Consider the following 21,445-nt stretch of genomic DNA (forward strand, 5'->3'; position numbering starts at 1 on the left):
CTAGGAATCAGGTTCTATCACCGACCCACTGTGTTTGACCATGGAGAAGACACTTACCCTCTCTAAGTTTCATTTCAAAATTGTGAACAATAATAATTTCTCTTGTCTCCTACCTGCCAAGCAGAGCAATGAGAAGCTTTCCTTATGAAATGTGAAACCAGGTGAGTTACCTGGTCTCAGGTTTCAATATCAGACTCTGAACTAAGGTTGGTTAGAACACTCACTGAGATAAACGTAGGCCATATTTCACCTTGGAATTTCTGGTTAAAGTGGCGCATTCTGTGATGGCTGGGTGAGATTTGCAGCAAACTTTCCTGAAGGAATCTGGGAAAAACGAGTTGTCTTTAACTTTCCATTTATTGACTGATGGCAGGTGGGGAATCAAGTCAGTCAATTGCTATTGAGGAGCTTGGAAAGAGCCATCCACTTATGACACTGGCAAAGAACTGGTTTCTCAAATCTCCACATACCAGAAAACAGAAAAGGAAAGCTTTATATAAGAGGCCTACTAGAGCATTAGAGTTGACCAGACCACAGAACAGCATTGAAGAGCTTTCTTTAACCTCTACCCTCTCATGATTTGGGATGGAAATTATGCAAATCTTAAATGTTTTTTGGATGACTGTTTTTCTGTTTCATTCAAAGTGAAACTTCAGTGAAACTCCATGGATCTGAACCCAGGAGGAATTAATTAAAAAAAAACCTGAATTTCCTGTGAACTTGAACCACCAAGAATGTCATCTCTGTTCAGTCAGAGGTTGTCGTGAGGCTTAAATGTTTTGCAAAGAGCTTTGAGATCCTTAAATGTATTGATGGGAGCTATGTATACACTATATGGTAAGAGTGAGAAATAGTCCTCTCAAGGTGCACATTCCTAGTGTGGCCAGAAGTTCTCAAGTACCAGGTTTAAAAAATAAATGTAGATAGCGCTAGGTCAAAGAAAGAATTCTTCAGTGGATCTAGGTACCACCTCTTGGGGAGCTGAATTACCTACACAGATGGGAGAATCCTTCCCATTGGCATAGGAGGTGTCTGTACTTAAATTGCTGTAGCAGCTCAGCTGTGCCCCTGCAGCGTTTTAAGTGTAAACAAGCCCTGAGATCAACAGGACTACTGGGCAATAAGAACTAGAAATCGTTGCCTTAGTTTGCTTGAGTGTGACAGAGTGCTGGACAACAAAAGTTGAGCCAGCACTCTGGTCACTCCAGCTCCAGTTAAACACTGCAGAACAGACCTTGTTAAGAAGAGCTGTGCCTAAATGGAGGAGAGCTGGAAGGCTAATTAAGCCATTAGGCAGCGGGTATACAGGAAGGAAGAAAGAGTGGGGAAGCAAACAGAGAAACAGAAAGAGAGATTGCTCTTCCCTGCTTGCCTCAGGAGCTCAGGGCTCCCTAAGACCATAAGGACAGCGTTTCTCAAACTGTGGGTTGGGACCCCAAAGTGGTTTATGACTCTGTTTTATTGGAGCCACCAAGACTTGCTGGGGCTCGGGGCCAATGCCGAAGCCCGAGCCCCACCACCAGGGGACTTTGGACCCAAGAGGTGTAGCTCAGGCTTCAGCTTCAGCTTCAGCCCTGGGAAATGGGTTACAGGTCCCCTGCCCCGGGTTGAATTCCTTGGGCTTCTGCTTTGGCCCTCCACCTAGGGAGGTGGAGCTCAGGCATGCTCAGGCTTCTGTTTCCCACCTTGGGGTCACGTAGTAATTGTTGTTAGAAAGAGATTGTGGTGCAATGAAGTTTGAGAACTGCTGTCATAGGAGTCGGGCTGAATAGCATATAAGGGTTGTGGGAAGCAACATTGTAAATAAACTGCATCAGGTGTTTTACCAGCATAAATGTCTCTGAGTTCTTTGTAGACTTGAACAGAGGCAGGAGGAAATGGACCCAGCCATATAGGGATACAAAGAAAAGAAGAGAAGGGATGATATCAGATTAAAAAATAGTATGGAAAGAATTACCTTCTTGACTATGATAGTTGGACTGATCATTCAAATGGCACTAGGGCTGGGATACTGCAAAACAGCAGAGTGAAATTAAGAGGTTAACTGAACATGTACCTCTTGCAAGTGTGGGGGCTTCTGGGAGCAGCTCCTAGAGGGAGCAGCACAGAGGCAGAAACTGCAACTGTAACTGCGACTGCTTGCCACAGCTGTGTTAGAGGGATACACACAGCCCATGCTGGCTGGACCAGGCTCCTGACATGCTGGGATAATCAATTACAGGCCTGTTGAGTTTGCACATATCTGAACCATGTGAGCTGACTCAGCTGAGGCTGGAAGGACAGTGTTTTCAGTGAGAGAGCTGACTTCAAGGGGTGAGGGCTGGAGGAGAAGCAGCCTGAGTGTCACCCTGCAGAAGAGGAACAGTTATTTTGTCCTTCCCTCTGAAAGGGCCTGAGAGCAACTTGCAATCCCCACACCCACAGAGGCAAGACAGAGCTCCAAAATCTGCTGCACAGATGAGCCCAGTAGGCCTCTCTTGGACTGGTATCTAGGGGATAGAGGAGTTGAGGCTGCCAGGGACTGCAGCTAGCTGAAAAGGCGAGCTATCGGCCTCACAGAAATGAATAACACCATCCAGATCAGGCCTGTGGGGAGATTTGGATATATGATTTCTCATTACAGATACAACAAAGAAACTGTAGAACAAAGAAACATCACTGCCACAGTTCTCCTAACCTCAAATCTTGACATCTTGCCTGCTAACACATAACACTATACTGTGGCCACCAAACCACCACTTCTGTTTTTCACTTCATGATTATGATTTTTTTTCCCATTTCATTCTAAATAGACAGGAGCATGACTTGTTTAAAAAAAATAAGAGAGGACAAACAATTTTTTTACATGAGGGCTGTTCTGTAACTTTGAATATTAATAAAGTTTGTTAACAGGGAACAATTGTATCCAAACTCATTTCAAGAAAGCAATTATTTCTGTACCAAAAAGTAATACATCTATAAAGTTGAGCCTAAAAGGATCTTATTTCAAGCTTTACATTCATTAAAAAGTAAACTCAAAAATATATTCATGTTTTAAAGATTTAATGAAGAACCCAGTTTGAAAAGAACATCAAACAGTCTATCAGAATAGTACATGAGACAAATATTTAATGAAACAGAAGAGCAACCGAAGTAGTCCATTGCCACTAGATGCTATTGTCAAATACACTAACAATCAATGACAAAGTCTAAGCTAAGGTATGCAGCTCCAGACAATATTTATTAAAAATACCTGTACTTTTTTTACTACAGTGTTGGTATTGATTTTGATTCTACTCACGCATAAGAAATCTAAAAAAGGCAGTTTCCACTTTGAAAGGGGAAGGCTAGAGACACATTATACTGTCCACTGGAGACTCACTGAAGAATAGGGAATTATCTGTCTTAATTTTTATGACTGTATATGCATATACATCTGTGGGCTTGGTGGTTAAGGTATTGCTGGCTAAAAGGTAATAAGGGACAAATCCTGCAACGATTGAAATCATTTGTTTGATGCTCATATGGACAATACCAGAAGTGTAATGTGGAAAGATTACCTCTGACACCCTCTAGAGAAATGCATAACACATTCTGGTCAAGTTCAGTTGTCATGCTCAAAAGTCCTCGAGATCTTTGGATGGGAACTCTGAGCAAAGAGACTTTGGAATGGATAGAAAGACTACCTGTGACTTAAGGGCAGAGAGAGAGAGAGAGAGAGATTGACAGGGTAGACAGACACTCTGGGAGGCAGCAATGGCATAGGGGAGGCTGGGTTTAAATGGAACCTGCTTAAACTGACAAAAAGTTTAGATAAGACAGTATGTGTTTAAGCTTTTGTTATTTTAATCCTGTTCTTTCTGCTTGTGATATTCCTATGGACAAATACATCATACTCTGTTTTGGACAAGCTCTTTTCTGTACTGAATTTAATTTTGGGTCAGAGCTCCCAGAGAAGATTCCTTAACAGAGGCTAAATCCAGTGTGTCAGCTGGAGGCAATATGCTTGCTAAACATGGGTGCTATCACCAGGTGATCCAGTCAACAATAGCATGAACCGTGGGTTCTACTCTTGAGAGAAGTGCAGGTGCCACTTGGAAAGGGTGTCCACAGGAAAGAGTGGTCAAATGTAAAGTCCATCTATTCTGTTAATCTTGAGGAAATAAATGGGCCCAGTAAGTCAAAGATGCTAACATGACCTTGTCTCTGTACTAAACAGTTAAACTCAGTTCAATGTTTTGAGTATACACAACTCGATCTGCTTAGTCCCATGACAAGCACATCAGTTGTTTTCTTTCCAGTAGTTAGGCTTACAACTTGCAGACCTAGTAGGCCTACTAATGAATGCAATGGCAAACCACGACAGTCACATTGGCATTCAAGCTTCTGGTCTCCTTTCAGTGGGTAATGTGAAGTCAAAAAAACAAACAAACAGACAAACAAACAAACAAACCCCATACGATCTCAAAGAAAAACAAGTCTTTTTTGATGCTTGTGAGGGCCCACTGAGTAAATTTAAGGAAAAAGGAACATTCCTGGCCCTGCACAGTCCCTAGTGAGACTATAGAAAAAAAAGAAAAAGAAAAAAAGAAAAAAATGAAATATAGGGACTAAGCAGTAGGAAAGTGGGGGTAACAGGTGAAGATAGATAATTCTTCAAAGACATTACCTTGAAAATGGACCACCGTCTACTGTTGTTGATGCTGAAAGGATTTATTTGTTTGTTTATTTTGAAGAAGCTCCAAGAAAAGTACATATGAGGAAATAAGGTGACCTCTTTTATAAAATGTTAATGCTTCACATGAGCAGAAAACTGTGAGAGCTCAAAACAACGGTGCCCTCAGGGGAGTGGAGAGAGGGACAGGGTTTGCACAAGCTCTCATGATGTCAAAGAAGATACACTGTGGCAAGGTGGCGGTCAAGAGGAGATACGAGCACATGCCCAATTGAGTATTCCTGGCTTTTTGTTGTACTTTTTTGTTTGTTTGTTTTGTTTTATAAGCCTTTACCATTTCTACAGGACAAAATACATTTGGAATTTCAACTGAGGTAGGTTAAAAATCTCTAGCTCATTTTAAGCTTCTGATGTACTTAGTGGCAGAAAACAGTGTAGCATAATGTAAGATAAAGTAACATGATCATTTCATCTTACAAATGATAAGGAACAGAGAACTTGAAATTTTTTTTTTCTTTCTTGATGCATTTTGTGTACTGAACATACATTGGGTATTCTGAACAAATGTATGTCAGGGAATTCTCAGATTAGTAGACTGATGGTGTGCCATGTCACTGGAAAGTGTAATGAGGTTTACAAACCCCATACTGAACCAGGACCTTAGGGAATAGAGCAATACAGGTCTACAGAGGCCCTACCCCTGAACAGGTACAGGCCATGCTCATGGTGGAGAAATAGTTTAAAAGGACACTGGTAGGCCAGGAAAAGTGGGGAAGGAGTTGCAGGATGCACCAGGAAGCAAGGCTGATACTAGGAGCTGTGATAGGAGTGTGTACATCTTATTAAGGCTCCTCTAGCAGTGGGGATCTTGATTTTTCCCCTTGGGGACCTGAAAGCCTTAACAGAGACTGCTTTGAACAGGACAATAAGAGTATGTCTACACTGCAATAAAAGACTAGTAGCATGGCCATGGCTGACCTGGGTCAGCTCACTTGGGCTCTGAGAGTCAGTGCCACAGGTTTTCTATTGCAGTGTAGACATTCCAGATGGACTGTTAAGGTGTCTTCTAAACCAGTGACCACACCCCAAATATTGGAGCTCCAGTCTGGTAGGAAGTGACCTAGGGGAAGATTGATAAATGGTCTGGATACTTTTCAAAACCTCATAAGGGCCCTGGGATGGAACCCTGTGGAGAGAGTGGGGCCCAGATCTTCTACCTTGCCTCCCTGCTCCTCTGTAGCAGCAGAACTCCCAGCATTAAGTATTCAAGAGGGATTGAGGTCCACCACATACAACTTGGCTGAGTCCTCCTCAAGGACTACTAGACTGGCAGAAACTGTAAGGCCACTGCCTAACTACTAGGACAGTTGGTTATTAGACTATCCCGCTACAGAAAGCATTACAGAATTAAATATTAATCTGTATATTGTTCTGGTATCATTTCAAGTGTGAACACCATTAAATTCTTTTCAACTTTCTGTAGTTGTACTCTATGTATGGGGAATTGTTAACGTGTTTCTACTTTTTTTCCTTTTGAATAATATTTTATAATAAAATGATATTATGAAAAATAAAAACATTTATAATAAGAATAGCATTTTTGTGCTTCCACTCGTAGTTCTCAAACTGTTTTGCAAAATGTGTGTAAGAATTGTCCTCACTTTAATGAAAGAAAGTAAAAGAGGTTAAATGACTTATTGAAAGTCACTCAGTAATTCACTAGCAGGGCTGGGAAAATAACTCAGGTCACTTGATTCCCAGTCCAGAACCCTATGTATTACAGAACACTGCAAACTCTCTCTCTGTAAAATAACAATCAATAGGAATAATGCTGGATAGAAACTTTCCCGATGAAAATTCTATTTCCTAGATTTGAGGTAAGTTCTTGGATTCAATCTATGACCTTAAGCTCCAGTAGTGTAAATGGTAAAATGCCAGCCGATATATGTATAATTCATATTTTTATAGTTTTGCTTAAATAATTTACAAAGAAATTCTGAAAATTACTATTTCTGAAATTTCACAGACTTTTGCACATATATACCCATTCATCTGGTGTGAACTTCTTCTAATTCTACAATGTGGATAAGGGAGAAGCGGTGGATGTGATATACCTAGACTTTAGTAAGGCATTTGATACAGTTTCGCATGATATTCTTATAGATAAGCTAGGAAAGTACAATTTAGATGGGGCTACTATAAGGTGGGTGCATAACTGGCTGGATAAGCGTACTCAGAGAGTAGTTGTTAATGGCTCCCAATCCTGCTGGAAAGGTATAACAAGTGGGGTTCCGCAGGGGTCTGTTTTGGGACCGGTTCTGTTCAATATCTTCATCAACGATTTAGATGTTGGCATAGAAAGTACACTTATTAAGTTTGCGGACGATACCAAACTGGGAGGGATTGCAACTGCTCTGGAGGACAGGGTCAAAATTCAAAATGATCTGGACAAATTGGAGAAATGGTCTGAGGTAAACAGGATGAAGTTCAATAAAGATAAATGCAAAGTGCTCCACTTAGGAAGGAACAATCAGTTTCACACATACAGAATGGGAAGAGACTGTCTAGGAAGGAGTATGGCAGAAAGAGATCTAGGGGTCATAGTGGACCACAAGCTTAATATGAGTCAACAGTGTGATACTGTTGCAAAAAAAGCAAACATCATTCTGGGATGCATTAACAGGTGTGTTGTAAACAAGACACGAGAAGTCATTCTTCCGCTTTACTCTGCGCTGGTTAGGCCTCAACTGGAGTATTGTGTCCAGTTCTGGGCACTGCATTTCAAGAAAGATGTGGAGAAATTGGAGAGGGTCCAGAGAAGAGCAACAAGAATGATTAAAGGTCTTGAGAACATGACCTATGAAGGAAGGCTGAAGGAATTGGGTTTGTTTAGTTTGGAAAAGAGAAGACTGAGAGGGGACATGATAGCAGTTTTCAGGTATCTAAAAGGGTGTCATCAGGAGGAGGGAGAAAACTTGTTCACCTTAGCCTCCAATGATAGAACAAGAAGCAATGGGCTTAAACTGCAGCAAGGGAGATTTAGGTTGGACATTAGGAAAAAGTTCCTAACTGTCAGGGTAGTTAAACACTGGAATAGATTGCCTAGGGAAGTTGTGGAATCTCCATCGCTGGAGCTATTTAAGAGTAGGTTAGATAAATGTCTATCAGGGATGGTCTAGACAGTATTTGGTCCTGCCATGAGGGCAGGGGACTGGACTCGATGACCTCTCGAGGTCCCTTCCAGTCCTAGAGTCTATGAGTCTATAATTCTGGCAAATAACAACTAGTCCACAATACAGTCTGCAACACATTAGAGTGCTCAAGTGCTCAATGCAAGATCTTGAAAGATTACCATAGTTACTGATATTCAAAAATATATAGAAAAAGAATTCTGGTGTCAAATAATCTAGTTTTAAATAACTATGTAACCTTGCAATCTGTTGAGCTGAAGTAAGTTTCATTCTTAGCTGAAAACAACAACTGAATTCTGGCTACACGACCACTCAGATCTCTTTATTCACAGTCCTAGATGACTTTTGCCAGCTTACTGCAGGAAAGTCAGATTTATTTTAAGTACAAATTTTGCTCAGTAAGATAGACTCATGAGATGCAACATTTCATGTACCTGAGGAGTCTAGGTGGCAGCAGGCAAATCACATAAATATGAATATGAAAACTTGGACTACGAACACTGCCCAGGATGGGACAGAAACTGGCATTTTCTTTCCCCCTGAGGATTCAGTGTGCAAAGTTCTCAGTTGGCATAGGGTAAGTATAGATGGCTCGTGTGTCCCCTTCCCTTGCTCAGAAGTGTGAAGGATGCAGAGAAGGAGAGAGGTGAGAAGGAGTCATGGCTGGAGTAGGCTGCACTCAGCTACTCTTACCTCATGGATGATCCCATGGTGACCACTGCCATCTGGCACAGGTATGGCAGCACCCAGACACAGAATTAAGAAGCAGCAACCTGCTCCCTGACAGCATCCCCTCTGTTGTGCAAAGTGGAAACTAGCGTAGCAGAGAATCTTATTGAACTGAGCTACAGTAATGCAAAACTGACATGAGATCTGAACCAGTGTTACCAAAATATGCTAGCTCTTCCACATGATAAATATTTTAAAAGCTTACTTTAAAGATAGTTTTGTTATTTAAGGAACTATAGCTTAATCAATCTATAGTAAACGAATTTGATTTTTTAATTGTATGAGTGTAACACTTAGGGGCTAATTCAGATTAAATTTCTTATTCAAATGAAAGTGCTAGCTTTGCAGTTGCACATTGTGCAACATCCCAGAATGTGGAAAGTTCATGAAAATAAATTCTTCTGCCCTTCTACTTCACTGCTCCTGATATTTGAATTCTTCAGAACCTTCCTCTTCATCTGCAGCCATGAAACAAGGGAGAGGTCAACAGCATTAATTTGGAATAACTCCTCTGGCATGCCCGTGAATAGGGTGATGAAAAGCCCATTTTTTTCTGGCTCCAAAGTTCTTTGAAAACTTGTTTGTTACCTTAGTATTATTCAGGACACGTCTATTCTCAGTTGATGAATTTCTCCCTTTGAATGTTGTTCCTGATTGACCAATATTCAGTTAATAAGGAAGAATTTACTCCCAATGTATGATGTATAAGGGAGTACCCTAAATATGCTGGGAAGAAGCCCCTGTTACCACTCTCAGGAGCCAAAATGCCAAGCATATCAATCTGTCTAGGCTGAGTTAGGAACTGTCAGACCTCCCAGGGAAATCCACAAAACTCGTAATTGTTGATAAATCTTCTCCCTAGCTATTGCTACATAGGTTTCCTGTGACATACATTTTGTACCTTTTTACACTGGAGAGTGGCAATCATCACTTTGTCTGAGGGCACATCTACACTACAGCGCTACATCAGTGCCGCTGCACCCATGCTGTGCTGCTGTGGTGCATCTGGTGAAGACGCGTTATGCTAACAGGAGAGCGCTCTCCCATTGGCATAATTACTCCACCTCAGCAAAAAGTGGAAGCTATGTCAGCAGGAGGCACTCTTCTGCTGACGTAACGCCAGTGTAGACAGCATGAAACATGCATTGCTTGGGAGGGAGGGGGAGATTTTTCACACCCCTGAGCGACATAAATTAGATTGATTTAAGCCAGGAGTGGGCTAATTATGGCCCGCAGGTAGGATCTGGCCCCTCAGGGCTTTTGATCTGGCCCACGGGATTGATCCTGTGGCGCACAGCCCCGGTCTCAAAAGCGGCCAGCACCACTTCCCTGCGGGCCTAGGCAGGGGAGCAGAGGGCTCCGTGCATTGCCCTTGCCTCCAGGCACCACCCCCTGCAGCTCCCATTGGCCAGGAAAGGGGAACCGCGGCCAATGGGAGCTTCAGGGGAGGTACCTGGAGACACGGCAAGGGCAGCGCTCGAGGAGCCCTTGCCCCCCCACACACACACAGGGGCCAGCGCTTCCTGGAATGGCACGGTGTGGGGCCAGGGCAGGCAGGGAGCCTGCCCTAACCCCAGTGCACACCACTGCCACCCTAGAGCCGCTTTAGGTAAACAGCGTCGGGCCAGAGCCCAAACCCCACCTGCACGCCTCCCCCAACTCCCTGCCCTGAGCCCCCTGCCTGCACCTTGCACCCCTCCTGCACCCAACTCCCTGCCCTGAGCTCCCTCATACACCCTGCATCCCAACCCCCTGCCCTGAGCCCCCTGCTTCACCCTGAACCCGTTCACCCCAGCCCCCTGCCCTGAGTCCCCTGCTACACCCTGCATCCCTTTGCACCCTAGCCTCCTGCCCCACCTCACACCCCTCCTGCACCCCAACCCCCTGCCATGAGCCCCCTCGTATACCCCACACCCCTCCTATGCCCCAACCCCTTGCCCTGATCCCCCTGCTGCACCCTGCACCCGGACCTTTGCTGAGCCCCCTCATATACTCTGCACCCCTTCTCTGCCCCAATCCCTTGCCCTGAGCATCTTCCTGCACATCACACCTCCTCCTACACCCCAACCCCCTGTCCCAGCCCTGCATACAATTCCCCCACCCAGATGTGGCCCTTGGCCCAAAACGTTTGCCCACTCCTGACTTAAGCAGTAGTGTAGACCTCATGAAGAGTCCCATTTTTTACAGTAATAAATTTAAAAGACTACAATTGTGTTTAACCAGGGATCAGCACCATCTATGTCAGTGTTATTTACATCCCTTCCAACCGGGGTTTTATAAGAAAATAGGCCAGCAAGTAGTGTCATTATATTACAGCCTAGGGCTCTGTGTATCTTTTGCTTGTGGACAATCAAGAGATGTTCCTTTGATAGTCTACTATGTTTCAACTGGATAAACAAAGGGCATAGTTTTCATGCAAGGATGGGATAGACTCTCATGTGCAGCTGCTGGAAGGGCAGGTATTCAAAGATCTACTTGCAGCTGAGGCAACCATGGCATAGCTTCTATTTTTGAGATTTGTATTTGACTCCCCTAGAAAAGCTCCTGACATGGGCCATAAGGATGTGTCTACATGGGCCATAAGGATGTGTCTAGTCTTTTTCCCTCTAAAATATCTTACTAGTAAAGCTGTACCAGTATTAATCATAGTGAGATCCGTGAGGGGAATGCCAGTGTAGAAAGGTGGGGCTGGATCATCTAATCCAGTTTAGATATAGCTCAGTAAAATGGTGATTAAAGTGCTGATGATTGTTAGTACCTTATTTACACTAGTGCCCCCAAGCTACCAATAAAACTGCACAAGGGATTAATTTTAGCTAAAAGAAATTTAGTGTAGACTAGGTCTCTAATTCAGCTCGCAGGACACAAACACCAAATTAAATTCATTCTAGTATCCCCCAGCTATCAATAGAGTAATGACAGCTGGACATCTGATTCCTATATAAACAAAACTGAAGACTTCAAGCTATTGCTCAGATAGTACACTGTCACAGCAACAAAACCTTAGACAACACTTTTGAAAATCCAACCCAGACAAAGTCAGAAGGTGTCTAATTAATATGGGAAAGGTATGTACTAGCCTAGGAGAGAAAGTGAAATATTACTAGTCAATAGATAAAATAATGAAGTCCACCATAAAAGCACAGAATAAATGCTCCAGGGTTATCAAACTTTTGAATAAGAATTACGTAAAATTTTCAAAAGTGTCTAAATAACTTATAAACCTAAATCAACAGGATTTAGGCACATTTGAAAAACAACAACTACCATTGTGAATAACTAAAATTATCCCACCACATTTAGAAAGAATAGACCAAGGCCAAATTCCTAAGGCCAAGCCATTTCTGAGATATGTTTCACACACAGCAAAGGTGAAAATCAGACTTTTCATACTGTAGTAGCTGATAAATAACTTATTGTCCCAAATGTTTCTGAAATAAATTCCTCTGTCAGAAGTCTAAACTTGTTAAATTGCAGGAAGACTGGTTTCATATTTGCAAAATTGTATTGAGAGAAAGGGGTCCAAAACCAAGCTTGTCACAACTTTAACTATGTAGAAGTATTTAAATTAAAAATTAATAATTCAGCTCAGTATTATAAGTGATTTACTGTATACCACTGAATCTGATAACAGCCTCAAAATGTAGAAATCAAAAGAGTAGTATTAGCCTTCATGTAAGAGTCAATACCACTACTTCTGCTTTCAGAGCCTAAAACTTAAGTACATAGTAGATAATGGCAGACATAAAGTTCTTGGCCCTACCTTGTCTACAAATGCAGAATTCTCAAACTTGTTTATCATCTTTCACATTGACTCCTTTGTTATTTGTCTCATTTTTTTCTAATATCAAAGCCATTCAATTTCTAAATGTGAGCATTTTATCCATAAGCAAAGATTCTCATACTAGTTCTCAAGATCAAATTAGCATCCAGACCTTTTTTTTAATATTCCACATCCAATGTTTAAAAAAAAGTTTTCAGAAGTAATTGTTGAAGACAAAAAAAATCTAATTTTTAAAATATATATAATTCAGGACCCATTTTTGGAACCATCATCTCAAACCGGTATGGATTCAAGCACTCAGTTTCACCATTGATTGTATGCACAATTTAAAAATAAAGACTACGTCTATGAATGACATGCTGGAATACAGAAAAGTCACAATGTATTTGTAGTTTTGGATTCAAGGTATCAACAGGGGACCCTGAGGTCCAACCAACAGTTAAAAACAAACCCATTTCAAAATGAGGTCCTACAATAACTCTCCAAGTAACTTTCGAGGATAAAAAGAGGCAGACCTTACCTTCGTAGATAGCCTTGAAACCTTGAGCACTCACAGCAAAGTCTGTGGTGAAACAAAGTGTGAGGATAGATCCTGTGCTCACAATAGATGATGGCAGCTGAAATCCAGACAACCTGTACAAATAAAAAAGCCCATCAATGTCATAAATAATAAAAAAATAAATATAAGCAGTAGTTTTAAAATTAATGATAACTTGGAATCTCTAATGATGTTTCTGTGTATAATACCACTGTGATAATATAGCCAGACATTTGGAACGCCAACATTTTTGTGGATACTATTGCTGTAGTATCCTAAAGACTCCTTGCAAATACTAACACATAGTATTAAGCATGGCCAACTTCTAGAGAATTTATGTTCTTTTCTTTCACCTATGGATTCTCATATGACCAGGTATACTGGAAGAATCTACATACAGTTTTTAAAGAATAGAAGTTATTATATTTCATTATTTTCCTCCCTCCCTCATTCACTCCTCTTCTTTCTTGCCCAAACTATTTTCGGACCTCCACGTGCCTTAAATCCCTATCTCACTCACCCCATTAAAGTCCATCCTATACCCATGTCTCACCTCGGGCACTCGTTCTACCTATTGCAATTTAACTGTGATTGGGGAAAAGGGCCTAGACTGAGGGTGGAGAGCTGTTGAGAATCCATTTTTCAAGGCTGAGCTGGTGAGCAGAAGAGCTGTAAATTAACACAGCGTTAAAATAGTCTGGGGGTTCCTTCCTATCCAACTCCCAGTCAAAAGAAGAGAGAAATCTATTATCTGACTCCCAGAGAGCCCGCAATAGCAGGCAGTCATCTCTCTCTCTCTCTCTTTTGCAGTCTAAGAAAAACTGAGGGATAGTAAGTGGGGAGTCAGGGATTCTTCCCTTTCCTTTCTCTCCATACATCAAGGCTGCAGGACTCCTCTTGCCCTTCTACTTTCTTGGAAGAGGCTGGAGTTTTAGTCTGGTGAGTGAGTGGGAACTCAATAGTGCAGGCTGAGCTAGTGGAAATCAAAGCTTCTGCTCAGCTGGGCACTGAGCTTGCAGTACCTGCCAGGTAACAGCACAGTCTGGTTGTCCAGCAGCCCATTCTTAGCCTACTGACTACCCCTCCAATTATCCTCCCGCACCCCAAAACAAGTATTCAAAAATAGTATCTTTCACTGTATCCATTTGGGGACACCTGTCTACTGAGACTACAGAGACCATCTGTCTATATATCTAGGTTCTTTTAGTGTGCCCCTTGCCATACTAGTCATTGCTTTTGCAGTCACCAATTTTTCTGTGTCTTGTGCAGTTGTGGTCATATTGCTAGTGCTTAATAAATAAATACATAAATTTTAAAATGATTCTTCATTGAAATCAATTCTGACTAACACAGCTAAAGAAATTAAGTATAATGCTGCAAAACATTAATAAAGACAAACATTGGGAACAAAGTATCAGAGGGGTATCTGTGTTAGTCTGGATCTGTAAAAGCAGCAAATAGTCCTGTGGCACCTTATAGACTAACGGGTGTATTGGAGCATGAGCTTTCGTGGGTGAATACCCACTTCGTTGGATGCATGCATCATGCTCTAATATGTCCGTTAGTCTATAAGGTGCCACAGGACTCTTTGCTGCTTTTATTGGGAACAAAGACATAACAGAGACAAGTCTTAGATTCCCTTAATACAAGGAAAAAGTAGTGCACACAAGTCATAGCTCCAGATGTACTTCAAATGTTTGTCATGTTATAAGACACATTTCAGATAAATATTCAAAAGTATTCTTTCCTCTTAATACATATGCTAAATAATACCAACAAAATTATGTAAGTTTTTATTCTTGGCTGTTTACTTGCTACACTTGTAGAAGTCAGCTTGGTAGAAAGTTAATAGAACAGTCGTTTTACGACTTTAGATAATCATGCCTTGTGCCTATTGTCTAATTAGCCTTCACACCTTCTTATGAATATCAGTATTTAACATAAGCTTGCTACCAAGTAGCAACTCTTTTACATTCATTTTGAGAACTAAGGGCTGCTCACCAATACCAATATTTTGATATTGATAAGGACCAAATAAAGGATGAAAAAATGACTAAAACTTTGTTTTGCCATCCTTTTTATATTTTAAAACACTAAGAAATATATTTCACTGTCATACTCATTTCATGCCAGGTTAGGAACATAAGAATGGCCATACTGGGTCATATCAAAGGCCCATCTAGCCCAGTATCCTGTCTTCTGACAGTGGCCAACTCCAGGTGCCCCAGAGGGAATGAACAGAACATGTAAACATCAAGTGATCCATCCTCTGTCACCCATTCCTAGCTTCTGGCAAACAGAGGCTAGGGACACCATCCCTGACCATCCTGGCTAATAGCCACTGATGAAGGAAATCTTGGAAAAATAAAGTGCAAATACTTGGTTACTCAAAATTAATGCTAGATGATGTGAGAATTTTTAGCTTGTGCAAAAGGGGCTTGATTCAAGTGTCAATTAAATCAGTACAAAGGATTACATCGACTTCAAAGGAGCTGGACTGAGCATCATCCCACCACCCTTTGTTCAACACAAAGCTTAAGAAATGTACTCTTTCTGCAGTCTTCTGGCAGTAATCCACCATGAAAAACAAATGTTTATATATTTTTTTTAAATTAGTGAGAGTGAGCAGCTGGGTGGTTAACTGCACTTTGTGCCTTTAGAAGTTTCCCCATGACTCTTTTCAGAAATGGGTTTCATAGTTCTGTCATAGCTTAATACATAGTTAATAATACATGGACAGAGACAGAAACAAAGCTGTGATAACATTGTACCCCTCTAGTACTAATGCACTGTAGGAGGGGCAAAAAATGGGGCTCAGTTGGGGCCACCCTCCCATGCAGCACCCCAGGGCCAGAACTGTTCACGGGAGATCCCACCTCCAGGCATACTTGGAGCCATGAGACATTTTGCCCCTCTCACAGCCCTATGGGCTTTTGGAAAGAAATTGCAGGGAGAAGCCAGCCAGAGACGGAGCCAGCACAAGGCAGCTGCAGAAAACAGTTCAGGCAGGGACTGGTGGACACTGGTGATGTCATCACACTATTTTCTGCACTTTTCATTCTGCACAGTTTGAAGCAAATATTTGTTCTCTTCCCTCCCCACCCCCAACCCCGCATGGTCTCCAGACTCCTCCATTTCTTTGTCTTTCCTCCTAGCTAATCCCCTCCTAACATAAGCCCACTAAAAGGCTGTATATAACAAATGGAAACCAAAACTAAAATGGAACTAACATGATGTTTGCTACCATCACACTGTTTGCTCTCTTGTATATTTTCTTTTTTTCCCCTACCCTTTCTCTTCTTTATCTAGATTGCAAGCTCTTTGGGGGTAGAGATTGTTTCTTATTTTATGTAATAAACTTGATAAGTAATAATTGTAATAGTACTAGAGTACACTGTCATGACTACAATACAATTATTTTTTATTGATGTTTGGAAATACATTTTTGATCTGGTGCACCAGTCTTTCCCTTTCGTGCAAAACAGTTAAAGTTTTATTTTAGTGTTTTGGCACCAATTCGCACAAGTATTATTGTCAGTATGATGAATATGTTACTGGAATGGATTACCTAGGGAGGTGGTGGAATTTCCTTCCTTCGAGGTTTTTAAGGTCAGACTTGACAAAGCCCTGGCTGGCATGATTGGGAATTGGTCCTGCTTTGAGCAGGGGGTTGGACTAGATGATCTCTCGAGGTCCCTTCCAACCCTGATATTCTATGATTCTATTATTCTAATAGCTTGTGGATCAAATTTAATATTTCCTGAAATTTAAGGGAAAAAGGAGAATACATGGGGAAAAATATCACACTGACCCACAGAATAATAAAACAAGGCTGACTGATCCTATGACTTCTCAGAACACTGTAGACCAAAATTCAACAGAAATGAAACTTTTCCCTATTGAAACAGAATATTATGCAAGTGATGCAATTTTCTCCCAAGAGACAGTAATGGTTTGATCTCTATTCAGACACCTCATGGTGAAAGAGCAGAATCGAAATTGACTTTTAAGGGGGAAAAATATCCCCTTAAACAGACATACCCCCTTCATTGCAGGATGGCTTGTATTGCACCTATGAAGATGAGGTACATGGTAAGATTAGAAGGAAAAGATTGTGCCAGCTTTGCATATGTTTCTCTCCCTCCCCCACAAACACATGCACTTTGTATTACCCCTTAAAGGGTTTTAAGAAAGGTTTGGCCCAGAAGTACAGAATGTTTTACTTTTGCCATTCAACAAATTAGCGGGACAAAATATGTTAGAAATACTTCAGAATATTTTGTAGGAAAACCACTGTAGTCAATGAGATTGAATATCACAAAATTCAGGTCTAGAAAGAACAGACACAATATTTTCAGTGAATTGTTCAGTCAGAAACTATTAGGCAGCAAATGAATATCAACATGAGCATAACTCACATTTCTTAGAATATATATAAAAAGTTGCATCCCAAGCAAAAACATTGTTAACATACCCAGGAAGTCATTTTTTCCCCATAAGAACCCTTCCACTAGTTAGCTATTGCTTACTTCAGATGTCACAACATGTTTTGCACATTCCTTTTATCATACACAAAATCACATACTGTATAGTGCCAGGTTAAAGGAGTAAGAGTGTGTGTTTGTTATACCCAGACCTTGAAATGTTTAGTTAAAACAAACAAACAAGTGTATTTTTCACTATCACACATCTTCACAACATCGTTCAGGAACAAGAAAAAAAACTCATATGCAGAATATACCTGACTGACTTGTCCATCAGCATACAGCAGTAGGTGGTTTAACATGTACAGAAATGGCACATAAATCCTGAATTAAACCTAAGTTTAAAAGACAAGAGTTTTATGCTTTTTTCCCCATTTAATAAATCTGGGCATGAGGATTGTTTGCTATCTTCCTAGCTATTACTTCATGTGGGGGATGTGGCGTGGGAGGGGAAGAGAGAAAGAATTGGTTTTGATTTTGTATTAAATTTGGAGGCACTCACAATGACGTGGGTCATATCAAAGTGTCCAGTTCATTTACAAAGAGGAACAGTCATCCACAGTAAGGGTCCCATCCTGAAATGAGCTCCACACAAGGGCACCCTGAAATTATGTGGAGCCTCTCTTACTTCAATGAAACAAGTTGCAGGAATGGGCCTTAGGCAACGTTTCCTACTACATCCTTTTTCCTATGAATAACCATAGAAACATAGAATCATGGGACTGGAAGGGACCTCAGGAGGTATTCTGGTCCAGTCCCCTGCACTCAAATCAGGACTAAGTATTATCTAGCCCATCCCTGACAGGTGTTTGTCTAACCTGCTCTTAAAAATCTCCAGTGATGGAGATTCCACAACCTCTCTAGGCAATTTATTCCAGTGCTTAACTACCCTGAGAGGAAGTTTTTCCTAATGTCCAACCTAAACCACCTTGCTGCATTTAAGCTCATTGCTTCTTGTCCGATCCTTGGAGGTTAACAAGAACAATTTTTCTCCCTCCTCCTTGTAATAATCTTTTAGGTACTTGAAATCTATTATCATGTCCCCCCTCAGTCTTCTCTTCTCCAGACTAAGCAAACCCAGTTTTTTCAATCTTCCCTCATAGGTCATGATTTCTAGACCTTTAATCATTTTTGTTGCTCTTCTCTGGACTTTCTCCAATTTGTCTAAATCTTTCTTGAAATGTTGTACCCAGAACTGGACACAATTCTCCAGCCGAGGCCTAATTAGAGCAAAGGATAGTGGAAAAATTACTTCTTGTGTCTTGCTTACAACACTCCTGCTAATGCATCCCAGAATGATGTATGCTTCCCTCCGTCCCAACAGTGACCCACTATGAGCCCCAGATCCCTTCTGCAGTACTCCTTTCTAGGCAGTCATTTCTTATTTTGTGTGTGTGCAACTGTTTGTTCCTTCCTGAGTAAAGTACTTTCAATTTGTCCTTATTGAATTTCATCCTATTTTCTTCAATCTATGTCTCTAGTTTGTCCAGATCAGTTTGAATTTTTATACTATCCTCCAAATCACTTGCAACCTCTCCCAGCTTAGTATCATCTGCAAACTTTATGAGTGTACTCTCTATGCCATTATCTAAATCATTCATGAAGATATTGAATAGAACCTGATCCAGACCTGATCCCTGCGGGACCCCACTTGATATACCCTTACTGATGCCCTTGCTAATGGCTCTGTGCTATTACATCAGACAGGTCAAATTATGTAAAAACAAATTAGCCTTTTATTTTTTCTAAACCCAGTAAAAGAATTCAGATTTCATAAGAACATAAGAAGGGCCATACCAGGTCAGACCAAAGGTCCATCTAACCCAGGATCCTGTCTACCGACAGTGGCCAATGCCAGGTGCCCCAGAGGAAGTGAACCTAACAGGCAATGATCAAGTGAATTGATAAGCCCTTGTCCTCAATGGAGAGTTAACTCACACTTAAGTCAAGTTTTGCCCCTGACTTTAGTCTGATCCACACACAAAAGTCGTTGACCTGAGTGTGGTGGTGCTTTTCACTCAAACTGGCTGGGGGTACTGACTACAGCTCAAATTGAGCACAAATCCGAGTCTTCCACAATCACTGTATGCTGTTCAAGTGTTATTTCAGTGTGGTTGCTCTCACTTGAGCTAGGCTAACTCAAGAGAAGTTAACCTGAGGGCAGATAACCCAAATTAGGCTATGTCTTCACTGCAGAATTAAGTGTCCCTATTGTGTTACTTTATCACATTCAGCAGGTAACCTCCATGTTATTTAATAATTCAATCTAAAAAGAGTGATTCCGTAAAATGCATTCTTTTTGTACATGTTACTTTTTGTATTAATCAACGTTAAATACTTTATTTCCAAGATAAGTAAATTATGCAAACTACAATATAGTAATCAAACATAAAAATAATGGCCCTGATTTTGATTTCACATCAGTTGAAAACTTTCTTTAGTGGAGTTTCTCTGGAATTGCACCAATATAAGTGAGAAGAAAATCAGGAACAACATGCCTGGTTCTCCATTATGTTCCTCCACTTTATGTTCCTCCAGGAACCAGCCGAGCAAGCTTGTGCTTGGGGTGGCAGATTGCACGGGGCGGCATTCCGCTCAATCCTAGGGCGGCACGGCAGTTGTGGTTTTTTTGGTTCCTTGATCTGGCTGCCCTGTAGGGGGCGGCGGAGGGGAGCGTCCTGCAGCAAACTCGGCAGGGCAGCCCATGTCCTTCTCTCCCAACCAACCAGAGCGGCACAGAGACCTCCCGGCAGGTGGCGCAGCGGTTGGGGCCGCGGGGCAAGTGCCCCGCTGAAGCCCTGGCTGCCCCCCCATCTTTCTTTCCCCCCCATTAGACTGGGCGTGCACTCTGCAGCACAGGGAGTACCCCTGCACCCTGCCTCCGGCTGCCCTGTAGGGTTTTTTTATTTTTTTTCCCCTGCTTTGCCTGCAGCTCCGGCCACGCCGTGGTTTTTTTTTTCCCCTCTACTTTTTTTTTTTTTTTTTGCGCTTGGGGCGGCAAAAAAGCCAGAGCCGGCCCTGACTTTAACACAGCTGAAATAATTGGAGTCACATGGACATAGAACTGGATTAAGGCCCAAACCTTAATCTTGTCCACCAGCTAGGTGACTGATCACCAACATTCTTGAAGGCAATCCTCTTTATTCAGTGACACAACTCCACCTGCCTCTTCAAAACAGATTATGAGTTTCTGCAATGTCCTCTCCTCACTCTTCCTATCTGAGAAGCTAAATCATTTAAAGCTACAGTGCCCAATATCACTTCTTCCTTTCCCAGCCAAAATTTAACCAATATTTTATGTAACACACAATTCTAAATACTTATAACCAGGCTAGCAACTAAACTTACTATCAGCGTTCAATTAAACTCTGAAATGTCTTCCTCTGTCACTTAGACTACGAGGTCTTCCTTGACATATCAACACTACTGGTTCAGGAGGAAGTGAGTCTGTTTGTTCTGGTAGTGGAATGCCCTTGGGCTTGATTGTCTTATCCAGTGGTGGCAGTTGCTTGACTGAGACTTTCTCAGTTAAAACAGCTAGTTCAGTGTCCCTTATCTTTCTCCCCTCTGGAAGTCGGAGAAGGTGTGTTGCCTAATCCTTATCATTATTTGTCTGTCTGGGGTGACAACAAAATAAGACCATGGGGCAACCTAATGTGACAACATTGCTGTTTGCAACCACTCGTTTATATCAGTGATGAACACTGTGTCATGTTCATTAAGTGTGGCAGCTCCCAGGACCCCAAGTCACATTGCTTTCAAGTTGACAATCCATTCATCTTCTCCTGCTACAGTGTCTACTTTTCTCCTATGAAAAACTCATTTGAGCTTGTGGTACTGTGGTCAACCTCTTTGTCCACACAGTAAATACTGGTGCTTGCAAAGTGATATAATCCATTGCATTTCTTGTCTCTTTTCCTATATATGCCAGGCATTGTCCTTGTTGTTAAAGTGTGTACAGCTCTGTGCACTGTTCTTGCTTGACTCTCACTTTGAGCTCCACATGCCTCTCTGACTCATATCCTTTTTCCTGTGGTTATTTTGGATTCTCAGTCACGTCTACAA

General features: G+C 41.6%; 1 protein-coding gene across 2 annotated transcripts in view; it reads right to left on the minus strand.

Moving 5' to 3' along the window:
* CSMD1 (CUB and Sushi multiple domains 1) overlaps positions 1-21,445 on the minus strand; it is a 2,060,432-nt gene that overhangs the window by 1,517,360 nt on the left and 521,627 nt on the right. For both annotated transcript variants that reach the window (XM_030555566.1, XM_030555565.1), the window contains exon 3: positions 12,879-12,991. In XM_030555566.1, the coding sequence (XP_030411426.1) occupies positions 12,879-12,991 (113 nt within the window). The remainder of the gene's footprint in view (positions 1-12,878; positions 12,992-21,445) is intronic.

Source organism: Gopherus evgoodei, chromosome 3, assembly GCF_007399415.2.
Source record: "Gopherus evgoodei ecotype Sinaloan lineage chromosome 3, rGopEvg1_v1.p, whole genome shotgun sequence".
Lineage (NCBI taxonomy): Eukaryota > Metazoa > Chordata > Testudines > Testudinidae > Gopherus > Gopherus evgoodei.